Raw genomic sequence first — 13397 nt, 5'->3', positions numbered from 1 at the left:
GGCACTATAATTATGTGGGTATATATATAATGGCTACATATATTACGTATAGCCATGGTTGGAACATGAGAAGCTGAGAAATCATTAGGATGCACCTAGTGAGTCACCTGCCACACACTGATAAAAATCTATAATACTCTTACATTGTCTTTATGCTCAAGCTAATATAGTTGTCGTACTAACTAAATTGTTCATAGAACTGCACTAATCTCAAAGTTTAATTATCATGAGTGCTGGTCGAAACTTGGAAGTTAAATGCTCCCATGATGGTAAAACCCCTCACAGAATTTCTGTCTCTATCATGTTCAAGAAATCTCCATCTATACATGAACCCGACCCTTCAGGTCCTAAACAGGCCCCCTTAGGGCAGTAAAATTTTTCTTACAGCTCTTCCCCCAAATGATCTTAACTAAAGTAGATTGCACTCTCTATCTTTGCTATTTTGTTCTATGTATTTATACCTTAACACATTCCTCACATGGAATATTACTTCACTTTCACAGTTGCTGCCATCTTTCTGAACAAATGCTCTTCATGCTTATCTTTGGGAATGGCTGCTGATCAACCATATTTCTGTTAAACAGCTTCACAACTCAGCCAGGGTATGATGAGTCTTCTCTCTCTGACTATAGCATCTACCTCACTACCACTTTTCACAATAACATTTTCTTTCTCTTTGCTGTCCAGTCACTAAATATTTAGTCTTCTTTTTCCTTTTTCTTAAAATCAGCATGGGGAATACACTTATCTATTGATATATATATATATATCTCCTTATCAGATTTGGCATCAGAAAGTCAGTGCCCTAATAAGTCAAGTGGCTGTAATTGTGTCAAGTCTTTTATATTATCATAGGAATGCAGAGGGAGGTTCTTCTCCATATTTTCCCCCTTAGCATTGTCTATAAATGTTCTTAATCCTTTAGAAAGGTTCAGGGTTGTCTACATTACCAAGTAAGACAATACAAAATAAAAGAATAAGTAGATTAAAGCAGTTACTGCTGATGTGTCACCTCTCACACCCTCATTACGTGGGGCTTTAGGGCTTTACTTCAAATAAGAACCAGTCTTGTTTCCTGGACCAAATGCCTCCATTATAGAATCATAGAATAGTTAAGGTTGGAAAGGACCTTAAGATCGTCAATTTCCAGCCCCCATTCCATGGGCAGGGACACCTCACACTAAACCATATCACCCAAGGCTCTGTTCAACCTGGCCTTGAACACCGCCAGGGATGGAGCACTCACAGCTTCCCTGGCCAACCCATTCCAGTGCCTCACCACCCTCACAGTAAAGAACTTCCTCCTTACATCCAATCTAAACTTCTCCTGTTTAAGTTTTAACCCATTACCTCTTGTCCTACCACTGCAGTCCCTAATGAAGAATCCCTCCCCAGCATCCCTGTAGGCCCCCTTCAGATACTGGAAGGCTGCTATGAGGTCTCCACACAGCCTTCTCTTCTCCAGGCTGAATAGCCCCAACTTTCTCAGCCTCTCTTCCAGTCCCCTGATCATCCTCGTGGCCTTCTCTGGACTTGTTCCAACAGTTCCATGTCCTTTTTATGTTGAGGACACCAGAACTGCACACAATACTGCAAGTGAGGTCTCAAAAGGACAGAGTAGAGGGGCGTTATACATGTTGTTTGAACTTTCTAAAGCAAGGTGAGCCCACAGACATTTGCATCTTCACTTGGTGGGGGGGAGCATCTTTGGACCTCTCTAGGAAGGTCTCTTTTTGTCCACGTCACTTAATTTAAAGTGGCACATCAGCATCCTTGCATAATTCTACAGGGCACCTCCCTTGTCCCACACGGGAGCCCAGGGCACAGGCGTCCAAATAATGCTTTTATCACTCCAGCTCTCGAAGAACGCTGCTCTTGAATCTTGAATTTCATGCCATTTTTCTCACTGGCTATCTCATACCCAACAGCAATCATGTGGTTATCAACCCTGTATGAGCACCACCAGGATATCCTGCTGCCAGAGGAACTTTCAGTGCAAATTAACAGGCTGTGTCATCTCCTTGGGGAGCCAGTTAGCACCTCTCTGAAGAACCTCTCCAAAGCTGAAGACTGGATCTGGCAGTCTTCAAACAACGTAGCAAATAAGTCTTGTATGACATTTTCCTCTCTGTATTGCACAAGAACTATTTCAGGTGTTAATGAAGCTCTGCATGGTTCAAGAACCTTCTCCTAGGCACAGGCTTTGTGTTAATGAAGCCCACACACTGAGTCAGAATTTAACAGCCCCTATCCAGCATTGAAGAACTTTTGAAAAGGAGCACCTATGCTCCTCCAAAAATAATCTGTTTTACCTGCACCAGAACTGTTTCAGTGAATGCATTCAGTAAATGAAGAGAATCAGGGCATTTGCTTCAAAATTGCACATTTGTCTTAAACAAGAAAATAAATGTAAACATAGAGAATTTTTATCCTGCTCATTAATACAGTTCATATCACTCAAATCAATCTCAGCTACATCAACACATGCAACCTCTCTGTTCCCTCAGGACTGTATGTGACCATGTGTCTTCAGCCACCTTCCCTCATCCTTTCTTTCTTTCCCAGGTGCAAGCTCCTGAAAGACCATAGTCCTAGTGAATGTCCCTTGCCAGAGCCCTCAGCTTTCATTTCACTTTGCCTAGAAGTTCACTACACCAACACAGCTGGCAAAAAAACTCCTTTCCTTTTGTTGGAGTTTAATGCATCACTGGTTTTGTAAATACCATTGACAAAAAAAAAGCGAAAAACAAAGAACCTCTCAGGTTTTGGAACCATGGAGGCTTGGAGACTCTTGCATGTGTGGGTATGGAAAGAAAATAGCTGATCAGTGTAATTCCCATTCCATTTTTTTTGACTATCAGGAAACTTGCCACTGCCATACTCTAATATTGTCAGGAAAAGTATGAAGATGAGAGGGAAGTCTTGCCAGTGGGAATTTCTCAGTGCTGGTTTCCTGTATAACAGTCACCCTTTTTATAAATAGAACCTCATTCCATGCAATGATACATCCTTAATCTGTCACCATATTTGGCACAACCATAGGATCATGAACTACTTGCATACTAATTGCCATTTGAGCTCATCCACCAAGCACGAGCTGTGATAATATTATCTTGGTCAGAGTCACAGGTCTGTCTGTGCCAGCAACAATTCAGTGTCTGTTTCCAATCTGTGAAAGTCTCATATCTGCATCCTTTCATCCCAGTAAATAAAATCCTGGACTCCCTCTCTTAGCATGAATAATTTGTCTTGTCACTCAGAGCCCTAAAGAAAAACCATGTGACAGTTCCTGTTAACTGTTTACATGAGAAAAAAGGTTTTGAGAAGTAAATGTATATCAGGCATGTTTAAGTACTATGTATTAATTATTTTTTAAAAGCTTGAAAAGCTTCACCAGACTACATTATGTAGGAGAAACAATTTGTTAGTCCATGTCTTGTAACAGCACGAAATCATTTAGGATAGAAAAGACCTTTAAGACTACTGAGTCCCACCATTAGCCCAGAACTGCCAAGACCACCATTAAACCATGTCCTTGAGTGCCACATCTACACATCTTTTAAATGCCTCCAGGGGTGGTGACTCAACCACCTCCCTGGGCAGCTTGTGCCAGTGCTTGACAACATTTTTGATGAAGAAATTTTCCTAATATCCAATCTAAACCTCCCCTGGCACAACTTGAAACCATTTCCTCCCATCCTATCCCTTGTTACATAGGAGATCAACCCTTCCCTCACTACAACCTCCCGTCAGGTAGTTTCAGAGAGCGTTAAGTTGTAGAGAGGTTCCCATGAACCTCCTTTTCTCTAGGCTAGAAAATGCAGTTCTGTCATAAGACTTGTTCTCTAGACCCTTCACCAGCTTTGTTGCCCTTCTCTGGACTCCAGAACCTCAACATCTCTGCTGTAATGAGCGGCCCAGAACTAAACACAGTATTCAAGATGTGGCCTCACCAGTGCTGAGTACAGGGGAACAATCACTTCCCTGGCTTTGCTGACTACGCTATTTCTGATACAGCCAGGATGTTCTTGGACTTCTTGGCTGCCTGGGCACAAGCTGGCTCATGTTCAGCAGCCATCAATCAACACTCCCAGGTCCTTTTCCACCAAACAGCTTTCCAGGCACAGTTCCGCAAGCCTGTAGCACTGAAAGAGGTTGTTGTGACCCAAGTACAGGACCTGGCACTTTGTCATGTTGAATCTCATACAGTTGGCTTTGGCCAAGTGAGCCAGCCTGTCCAGATACCTCTGCAGAGCCTTCCTACCCTCAAGTAGATCAACACTTGGTGTCATCTGCAAACTTAATGAGGGTGCACTCAGTTCCCTTGTCCAGATCATTGATAAAGATACTGAACAGAACTGGCCCCAGTACTGAGCCCTGGGGAACACCACTTGTGACCAACCACCAGCTGGGTTTAACTCCACTCACCACCATTCTGTGGGCTTGGCCATCTAGACAGCTTTTACTCAGCAAAAAGTACACCAATCCAAGACATGAGCAGCCAGTTTCTCCAGGAGAATGCTATGGGAAACCGTGCCAGAGGCTTTGCTAAAGACTAGGTAGACAATATCCACAGCCTTTCCTTCATCTATTAAGCAGGCCACCCTATCATAGAAGAAAAGGAAGGACTGGAGGAAGCCAGTCATTACTTGGCCACCACTACAAAGGCGCTATTCCTGCTAGAAGCTTTCTCAAGCAACCAAAGGGAAAACAATGTGGATATGATTCTTGTAAGTTTTATGGTTACCCAAATAGAGGCAAATAGAGAATGGTGTCAGTGACACTAATCAGTCTTCTATCAATTTCCCCCTGCTGCTTCTCATAAAAGGTCTTGATTAGCTACAGGGGTCTTAGACTGGGCTGTCTGCAGGCTCAGAAAGATGATGCTAATCTGATGTATTCAGCTCACACACAGAAGACTGTCTTCAACCAGTATAGATTTAACTTTATCCTTATTTTAACTAAAATGTCTGTAGGAACTGATGATTTAATTCTTTTCATTCAATAGGCATCTTTCCAAATGCAAAAGTTTCGGAATTTATTGGAACTGGATAATAGTAAAACAGTAGTAACCTTTGTTATATTTCCATTTCAGTCACATTAGAGACAGTGGAAGTTTAGACAAGGATGTGGGACCCATGCCTGTGTTATAACTCTTAGGAGTTTCACTGAAATTGCACAAAATGGTTTCCATTTTTCAAATTTGTATAAAGCTGAAAGTAATTTCCTTGTGGAGAAAAATCTTCTAATCCTCTTTAGAAGAATTAAAATGCAAAAATTTCTAGCAATACAAAGTAGATCTGTAGGTGGATTTTCTACCCTTCTTTTCAGTCTTGTAGCTGATAAATGAATCATTACCTGTTTCATATTGTTGAGCAAGTCTGTATTCTTAAAGGCATTCAGTGTGAAATAATTTGCTCAGCAAGTGAAAACCCAAGGTTGGCTAGTCTTATTTGTGTTAACCTCTACAGGTAAAGTATGATTCCTGCATCTGTTGATCAAGTAGTCATCCAGTAGAAAGCACCTAAACGTTATGCAAAGGGATATAGTCCAGCCACCATTTACCTGTGCATCTCATTACCAGGAGAAGTCCAGCTTCAACCAACAGAATTACTCCAGAAAGTTAAGCAAGTATATCAAAACATGCAGGAATAGAATTCAGGAAAGATGAGTTAATTGGAAATTTGAGAAACACAGCTGGGAAGCTGTGCACTGAGTTCCTGAGATAAGGGCCCATATTTTTAATTACCTAGGTGGAAAAGAACAAAGTTAAATTATTTTTAGGAAATACTAAGAACATATGTATGATGTGATATGCAATAAAAAAACATGGATATGTCAGTATTTGCTAATTGTTCTTGCACAATTAGCAGAAGTGTGAAGGCAATGCTTATGTGTTGTCTGTGAGAAATAATCTTTCTGGAAGACTATTTCAGCTCAATTATAGTAAATTATTGTACACTTTGTCTCTAAGATCTTTGGAAGACCTTATGAAATTGTGTAAGTTAAGGCAGGCAATAGGCAACTTACGATATGTCCTACCTGCATGTTCTGAGTAAATCAGTCCTTATCTAATTGTCCTTGTTTCTAAGCCTAATTGTCCTTGAAAGTATTATAAGCTGTTATATTTTCACACAAATCAACTGCTGAGGAAGAATTTGTCAAATGCCTTAGGTGCAGCTTTTATTGTACCTCAAATGCTTTCTGCAGACATGCTTTCAAGGCTTTGTTAACAGCAATTGTGTAGCTGTCAAAAGCAAACAGCCATTCCTGAGCTCTGTTTTCACATCTCTCTCAGTATTTCATTATATTCATTCAATGCAGGTGTGTTTTTATTTTCCGGGGTTTAGAGGTGTATAAAAATGACAGTGCTTATGCTTGTCCAGAAAAGACAAGAACTTACTGCATTTTCCACAGTGGTGGCAGCTGTTGGTTGCACAAACTGCTTGGTATATAAACTGTGGTTTCCAAACAGAGGTTTGGCTCAAAAACTGTTTGAAAGGATGAAAGCCACAGAATATACACTTTAAATTAGCAGATTTACCTGCAATTTAGAACACAGTGCACCAATACTATATTAAGACTGATCCAAGTTAGGAAAGGCAGTACAGACAATTGCTCAAAGCATGTGGATTTTCTGGTTCACCTAAATGAAATAAAAACTGATTTTACTTTTTATATCCTATCGTTCCCTGCTGAAGATGTCCCTGTGCCATTGCCCTGGCTAGTACTACACTCATGTTGTTTGCTTCAGTGAAGCCAAAAAATCCATCAGTATGACCAAGGGCTGCAGTCATATCTATGTGCTATTCCCACTGCTCTGGTAGGAAATGTGCCATGAGTACCCAACTGCTCTGTCCCTTGTTACCAACATGCTTTCCTGCCAAAGATTAGTTCAGATTGGACAGGACCTCTGGAGACCATGAGGTCCCTCACCCCACTCGCAAGAAGGTCCACCTGCATGGGGTTTCTCAGGGAAAGGCATTGTCCAGAATGATCTGGCAGCATACAAGTCATGCATTCAGCTCTGCCCAGTGACAGTTCCTGCAGTCAGTGAGAAGCCAGGTCTGATGCAGACATACATTTGGTCCAGCCCTATGAGGCTGGTATATGGGCACGTCTTCTCAGCCCATGGATTTTCTCAGTGACTCTATAGGGAGGGACCATGTTATTGAAGATTTAGTGTATGGGTTTGCCTTTTTGTGTGTGCCTTCATAATGACGTGTCATCACCTCAGGACACATCATATCCTGGTGCAGCATTCCTGTCGTGCTACCCTCCACCACAACACATACACTCCAGTAGGAAAAGGGACAAACAACCTCCAAGGAGGCTGCTCATCAGTGATCCCAGGACGTGTCTGAACTACAGGTCATATGCCAGACCAAGGCTATGGCCTTGGTCTCATAAGATGATGAGGCAGTGGTTGCAACCTTGAGGTCTCTTGCCCAGGAGCACACATGTCCCACCCAAGGTGTGGGTGGCTGGGCCCAGCCCTCACCCTGGCACCATCTAGGTAGGGGACATCGCATCAACTGCTATCCAGTGGGCACCATTGACTCCGGTGACTCGGGTGACTCCAGGAGATGGAGCACATACAGATTTGTCACGCTGTTTTGCCTGCTCCACAAGAGCCACACTGGGTTGTGGCAGTACCTGCTATCCCACAGCAGGGCAGTTTCCCTGGGAACCAAGGCTCAAAGCAGTCACACAGGCTGAAGGATGAGCACTTAAACACCTACCCCTTTGTCCCTGTCACAGTGTGGCTGCCCCTACCCACAGCAGTTGGTGGTCGGTGTCAGCTGGCTTTCCATGCGGGAAGAGACTTTTTATTTCTCTTGCTGTTAAAAGGAGTAGTGTTTTTTCATGTTTGAGATGCTATGTGGTGATTCCTCCGGTAAACCAGATCAGAAGTTGACAGCAATGTTGACAGCTTATTTTTCCTTGCAGAGCGATGTCATTGCCTGCATTTTTGAGGAGTATAAACCTTATGCATAAAACATTTTTCGGTTAAAGGGGTACTGCCAACTGACAAAAAAAAATCCCTTTGCTATTACCTATGCTTGTTACAAGTACTTGGATTACCAGAAATGGAGGAGTTTTCCTCTGGTTACCTTGCCTGACCATTTGACAGTAATCCAGTGTTTCCTTTGGATATCCAGGTTATTAATAATATTTCCCTTTTCTCTGGTGTGAGCCTTTTGTATTACAAATGAATAAATCAGCATCACAAGGAAAATGAGATAGTTCTGGAACAAAAACTGTCCATGGTTCAGGATGTAACTTTATTTTTTGAAGCACATTTGATGTTGTATCTTAGGGTTTTTTATATTAAATGCTCAAAATAGCTTATCAATCTGTGACTTGTTTTTAAGTAACCTAGCTTTGAAGCTCAGGATGAAAAAGTGTGTTGCTTTATTGATAACTATGTAGGTTCTTATCAAAATGGAAGTTTGGTCTCATTATCCCATTGTTCTCCTTTTCTTTTTTCTCCAAGCTGCCTGTCTCGTCCTGGGTTGTATGATTTTTCCTGATGGCTGGGATTCAGATGAGGTAAAACGGATGTGTGGTGAAAAGACAGACAAGTACACGCTGGGGGCTTGTTCAGTCCGCTGGGCATATATCCTGGCAATTATTGGAATCTTGGATGCCCTGATCCTCTCATTTCTGGCATTTGTGCTTGGCAACAGACAAGACAGCTTGCTAGCAGAGGAGCTCAAGTTGGAAAACAAAGGTAGGACTGCTTTAGAAACACTATTATTGGGTGGCCTTGAGGGCAATTGCTTACAAACAATTATTGGTTTCATTTTATTTTATACCTAAAAGTCGGTATGATGGCTTGCTTCATAAGTTGCTGGGTAAGAAGAAATGAAAGGAGCAGAGGAAGTCTGGATTTTCAGCCTCCAAATTATAAGAGCTCGAAATTGCCATAATTGACATGCATGATTTATACTTAGTTTTTAAAGGTGTAGATAGGATGGTTTTTGTGTTACTCAGTTGTACATTATTTCATTAGCATTTAAAATTCACTATCTCCATCTGTTTCTGTACCCCATGCGAGATTTGTTCATTTGGTTCCTTTAGGGTTTTTCACTGTGATATGGCTGTAACATGGCCTATGTGTTAGCACAGTACACAGTAAAGGAGGTATTGACTTGCAAGACTGGCAATGAGATGTGTAATGGGACCACCTATGCAGCAAGGCACCACTGGTCTAAGGTCAGAGCCAGGAATGAAGAATACTAGCTCTTGTTTGATTGTGCTGCTTTGAGCTCATTAGTCAGCTCATGGGAATGTCAGATGTTGCAGTAACTGAATATTCATGCAGTGGGTTGGGAATAAAACACATTTCTGGATTAAGAACATGAGACTTGCTCAGGCCAGTAGTTTTATCACGCAGCTGTGAGAGGAGAAATGCTGTGTGGTGAGTGTGTGCAAGCCTGGCTGATTTCTGCAGCCCCTTACTCTTGTTCTCCCCCAGCATCCATAGGTGTGTAACTGATGTGATGGACACCACAGAAGGCATGTCCCTGCCTTGTCTTTTTAATGGGCCTGTTGGCCCTGGATGTGTATAATCCCTTCTGAACCTGCTGACACTGTTGGCTTCTACAGCACCGTGTGACAGCAAGTTCCTGAAGCTCACTACTGACTGCTAAAGAAGTACTTTCTTTTATCTGTTTCAAATTGATCCCCTGCTAGTTTCACCGAATGTCCCCTAGTGAAGGATTCTGCATTCAGCTCATCCACCACCTTTGTAATATTGTAGGCTGCCTCTAATAATAGCAAGGATATTAGGAGCCCTTCACCACTGGATTGGAAGTCAAAAGCTGCTTGGCAGCATGGCTTGTACAAAAATAGCTCAGTCCTGCTCCAGGAGAACCCATGTATCCGAAAGCCACCACACAGCAGCTCCAGGTTGCTGAACTGCAGACAGTCAGCCCACTCAGCCCAAAGATAAGTGGACTTGAAGACTGAACTTCACATACAATTCCAGACCTGGTTAGAGCCTGCTAATGTTGGGGATTAAGGAAAGTCCATGTTGTTTGCAATTGCATGTGTACATCTGTTGTGCAGGTAAACTGAGGGCATAGTTTTCAAGGATTGTCACTGTGGCCATCTTCTATAAGGATAACATTAATCTGCATTTGAAAATCAAAATACTTATCAGAAGGGCATTCACAGCTGTGCCACAAGTGCTTTTGGCATCAGGACAGTGTCTGATTTGTCTATACCATACAGAGCTCATGAGCCCTACAACTACTTGCATCAAAGAACCTCATCTGTTTTGGCATCTTACAAGCAAAAAGCAGCTTCTGGAGGCTCATCACCTCTCATGTCGCTGGCACAAGCTCCTGCCAGAACATTTGGTCCTCAGCATGTCGGACAAAGTCATTCAGCAGCTCATTTTCCTTGGATTAAACACAGACATGTACCACACCACTAGCTTCAAAGCAAACTAGAACTCAGCAAAAACTTTGCCCTTCAGATAAGCCTATTGTTCACCACTTTTTAAACTGTCCTTCAAATGAAAATCAAAAAAGGCAGCTTGTCTTCTAAAAAGAACATCCTTTTCCCCTCACATCACAAAAAGCTTCTTATAAGCAACAACAGGGCAGGCCTAAATCCCTCTCGATCCCCCCCAGCATTTCCCCACCTGCACATGTTGCTGCCACCACCACTGCCCTGGAAGACACAGCAGCAGCAGGAGTGGACATCAGCACCCCCTCGAATGGTGGGGACATGGCAGATACCAGTGTGAGCAGAGCACCAGGTCTACACTTTGCTGGAGTCCTTCCTCTGGCCTTTTGGATGCCAGCAAAACCTGCCTGCATCCTAATGAGCAAATATCCTACTGAGACAACAAGGCATAAGTACTTAATTCCCTCCAGTGGCCTCTGATCTCTGTACAAGATGAGCTGCAGCTTGCCATTCCCAACACTGTGCTGATGGAGCAGGATGATGGATCTGATGATTCCTGCAGATCATGGAGAGGTCTTTTTTTTTTCTGCCAAAAAGGCTGCAGTCTGAAACAGGCACTGGGATGTGTAGGTAGAGTTCATCTATTTTTGCAGCTAGAAGTCATTTAACAGTGTTTAGGAGGAAGATTTGGGGTTCATATAGACGGGATTGTGAGGCAGGTTTTGTAATCCTGCCTGTCACTGGCTGCATGCTTAGACGACCAGTTTGAGGCAGTGGTCTGTGTTAGAGCAAGTGTTGATTACTTACACCATGATAATGAAGAACCCGGTAGAACATTAGAGTGAATACTTGTCCTAAAGTTTGCACCAAGCAACCTCTTGTCTGTACCCCATGTATGAGGGCTTTGGCACCCCATAAATGACATTCCCTTGTCCCCTTTCAGGTTAAGAGATGCTGGAGAACTACTCATCAGCATTAACCCATATGCAGAGTATCCATGTGTCTCTTGGAAATGGTCAGGATGTGAAAATACAGAAATATGCAAATACCACTAGCATGCCTCCCATATAGACAAGAAGTTAAGACAAAGGATATAAGCAATACCTTATAAGCAATACCCTCAGCCTCCCAAGCTACTCTTACAATGTGAAGTCAAAGCCCTCATAACAAGTAGCCCTGAATGTTAAACAACCCTCCAGTGCCCCCCATCCTTCTTTTCCCATCCTCATCTACATGAGGTCTGCCCCTGGGCTTCTGCTGGCTCCTGCGTCTAGATTAGTAGGTATGAATGAGGAGCATCCCTTTCTCAAGGAGGAGTCCTTGTCCTGCTGCTGTCATCCAAAGGGCAAAAAATGTGGCTGAATGGTCAGGGCTGTCCATTGGGCTTGACCCCATTGACTCTTTCTTTTTGCTGGTGGTGGTGTCACAGAATCATAGAATCATAGAATGGTTTGAGTTTGAAAGGACCTTAAGATTATCTAGTTCCAACCCTCTGCCACGGGCAGGAACACCTCACATTAAACCACGTCACTGAAGGCTCTGTCCAGCCTGGCCTTGAACACTGCCAGAGACGGGGCACCACTTCTTTGGGCAACCCATTCCAGTGCCTCACCACCCTCACAGTAAAGAACTTCCTCCTTCTATCCATTCTAAACTTCCCCTGTTTTATTTTGAACCCTATCCTCTGGTCACAGGCCTGGACATCTCATAGCGTGTGATAAGCAAGGTGTCCCCTTATGGGACAGTCCTGGCTCCATCAGGCTTTTCAGCAGAAAAAACCTGGGGAGAAACCAACACTATACCCAAGAAAAACCTCTGCTTGCTCTGTCAGCTTTTCCTCTGCTTCTGGGGCTTTGCCCCCATGCATGTAGGTATCACTATGTGGTAGCTCAGCGGGGATAAGAGACAATAAATTAAGTAGCAGAGTCACAACAGTGTTCATGTATGTGGAAAACCCTTTTAGAACAAGAAATGATTAGGCAGTGACCAGACAGCTGGGCAGCTGCTTTCTTAATCAGATCATTGTTCTGTCTGGAGACTTCCTTGCAGATGAGCTCCCACAGACTCAATGAGAGTGCGGTGGCTTTGCAAGTTCCTAACACCACAGTGCTTCTGAGCATTGGTGGCAGGGTAACAGTTAAAAGTATATGAACCACAACAGGATGGCAAAAAGGTGAGAAGATGTCAGAAAAAAAGGGCAAGCTGTACTGCTCTGCAGATTTACCATGCTGAATTGTCCACCTGCTCTGTGCTTTTGATGGCTACACTTCTGTATATTTACATAGGTTAATCAAAGCTCATGAGTAAGGAATTTGACTGTTAAGATTATTCACAGTTCCTTTTTCACTACATGATAAAAATAGTGCTTACTCATTTCTTATTTGTGTAGGTTTGAGAGCAAACTGTTATGCAGGTTTCATGTCCAAGAAATATAACTCAGGCTTAGTAGACTTTCTTCAGGTTATAGGCTATTTATTTTATGCAGTTTTCTAATCACGCAAATTTTATACAACAACTTGTATCTTTTTTAATTTAAAAAAATTGTTTTGGTGAAGAAAAAAGCTTTTCTAAAAGGCTTCCCATTATATTTATGCCATTTGAAAAAGGAGGAAACAGTATTACATAGTTTTCTTTAATTTATGGGAACTAATGGTAATGACTTAAAGGCCTGTATGTTATTAAAATAATGGCATACAGGGTGATGACAAAAATAATCTGAATAGTCTGAATTCATCTTAGTTTTAAGATTCAGCAGCAGCATTTTGACAGAGCCATCAACATCAGGCATAAATCTTGATGTGCTATCTAATGACATACTTTAACATTTTGAACTATAATGTCTTAATGACATAAAATTAAGGTTCTGGCCAAAGGGTGAAGAGACTAAACGAGAAATTTCCAACAGAAATTGAGAGTGCAAAGTTAATAATTTTATGGTAGGAAGTGGTAATATGGTGTGCATTATGAGTGATAAATAC

The 13397-nt window shown here is 42.4% G+C and overlaps 1 protein-coding gene across 1 annotated transcript in view; it reads left to right on the top strand.

Moving 5' to 3' along the window:
* Positions 1-13397, top strand: part of LHFPL3 (LHFPL tetraspan subfamily member 3) — a 246952-nt gene that overhangs the window by 159329 nt on the left and 74226 nt on the right. The window contains exon 2 of the mRNA XM_034063394.1: positions 8498-8734. Within this exon, the coding sequence (XP_033919285.1) occupies positions 8498-8734 (237 nt within the window). The remainder of the gene's footprint in view (positions 1-8497; positions 8735-13397) is intronic.

This window comes from Melopsittacus undulatus, chromosome 5 (assembly GCF_012275295.1).
Source record: "Melopsittacus undulatus isolate bMelUnd1 chromosome 5, bMelUnd1.mat.Z, whole genome shotgun sequence".
NCBI lineage: Eukaryota > Metazoa > Chordata > Aves > Psittaciformes > Psittaculidae > Melopsittacus > Melopsittacus undulatus.
The sequence above is the reverse complement of the archived record's forward strand: the minus strand, read 5'-3'. Positions and strand labels throughout refer to the sequence as shown.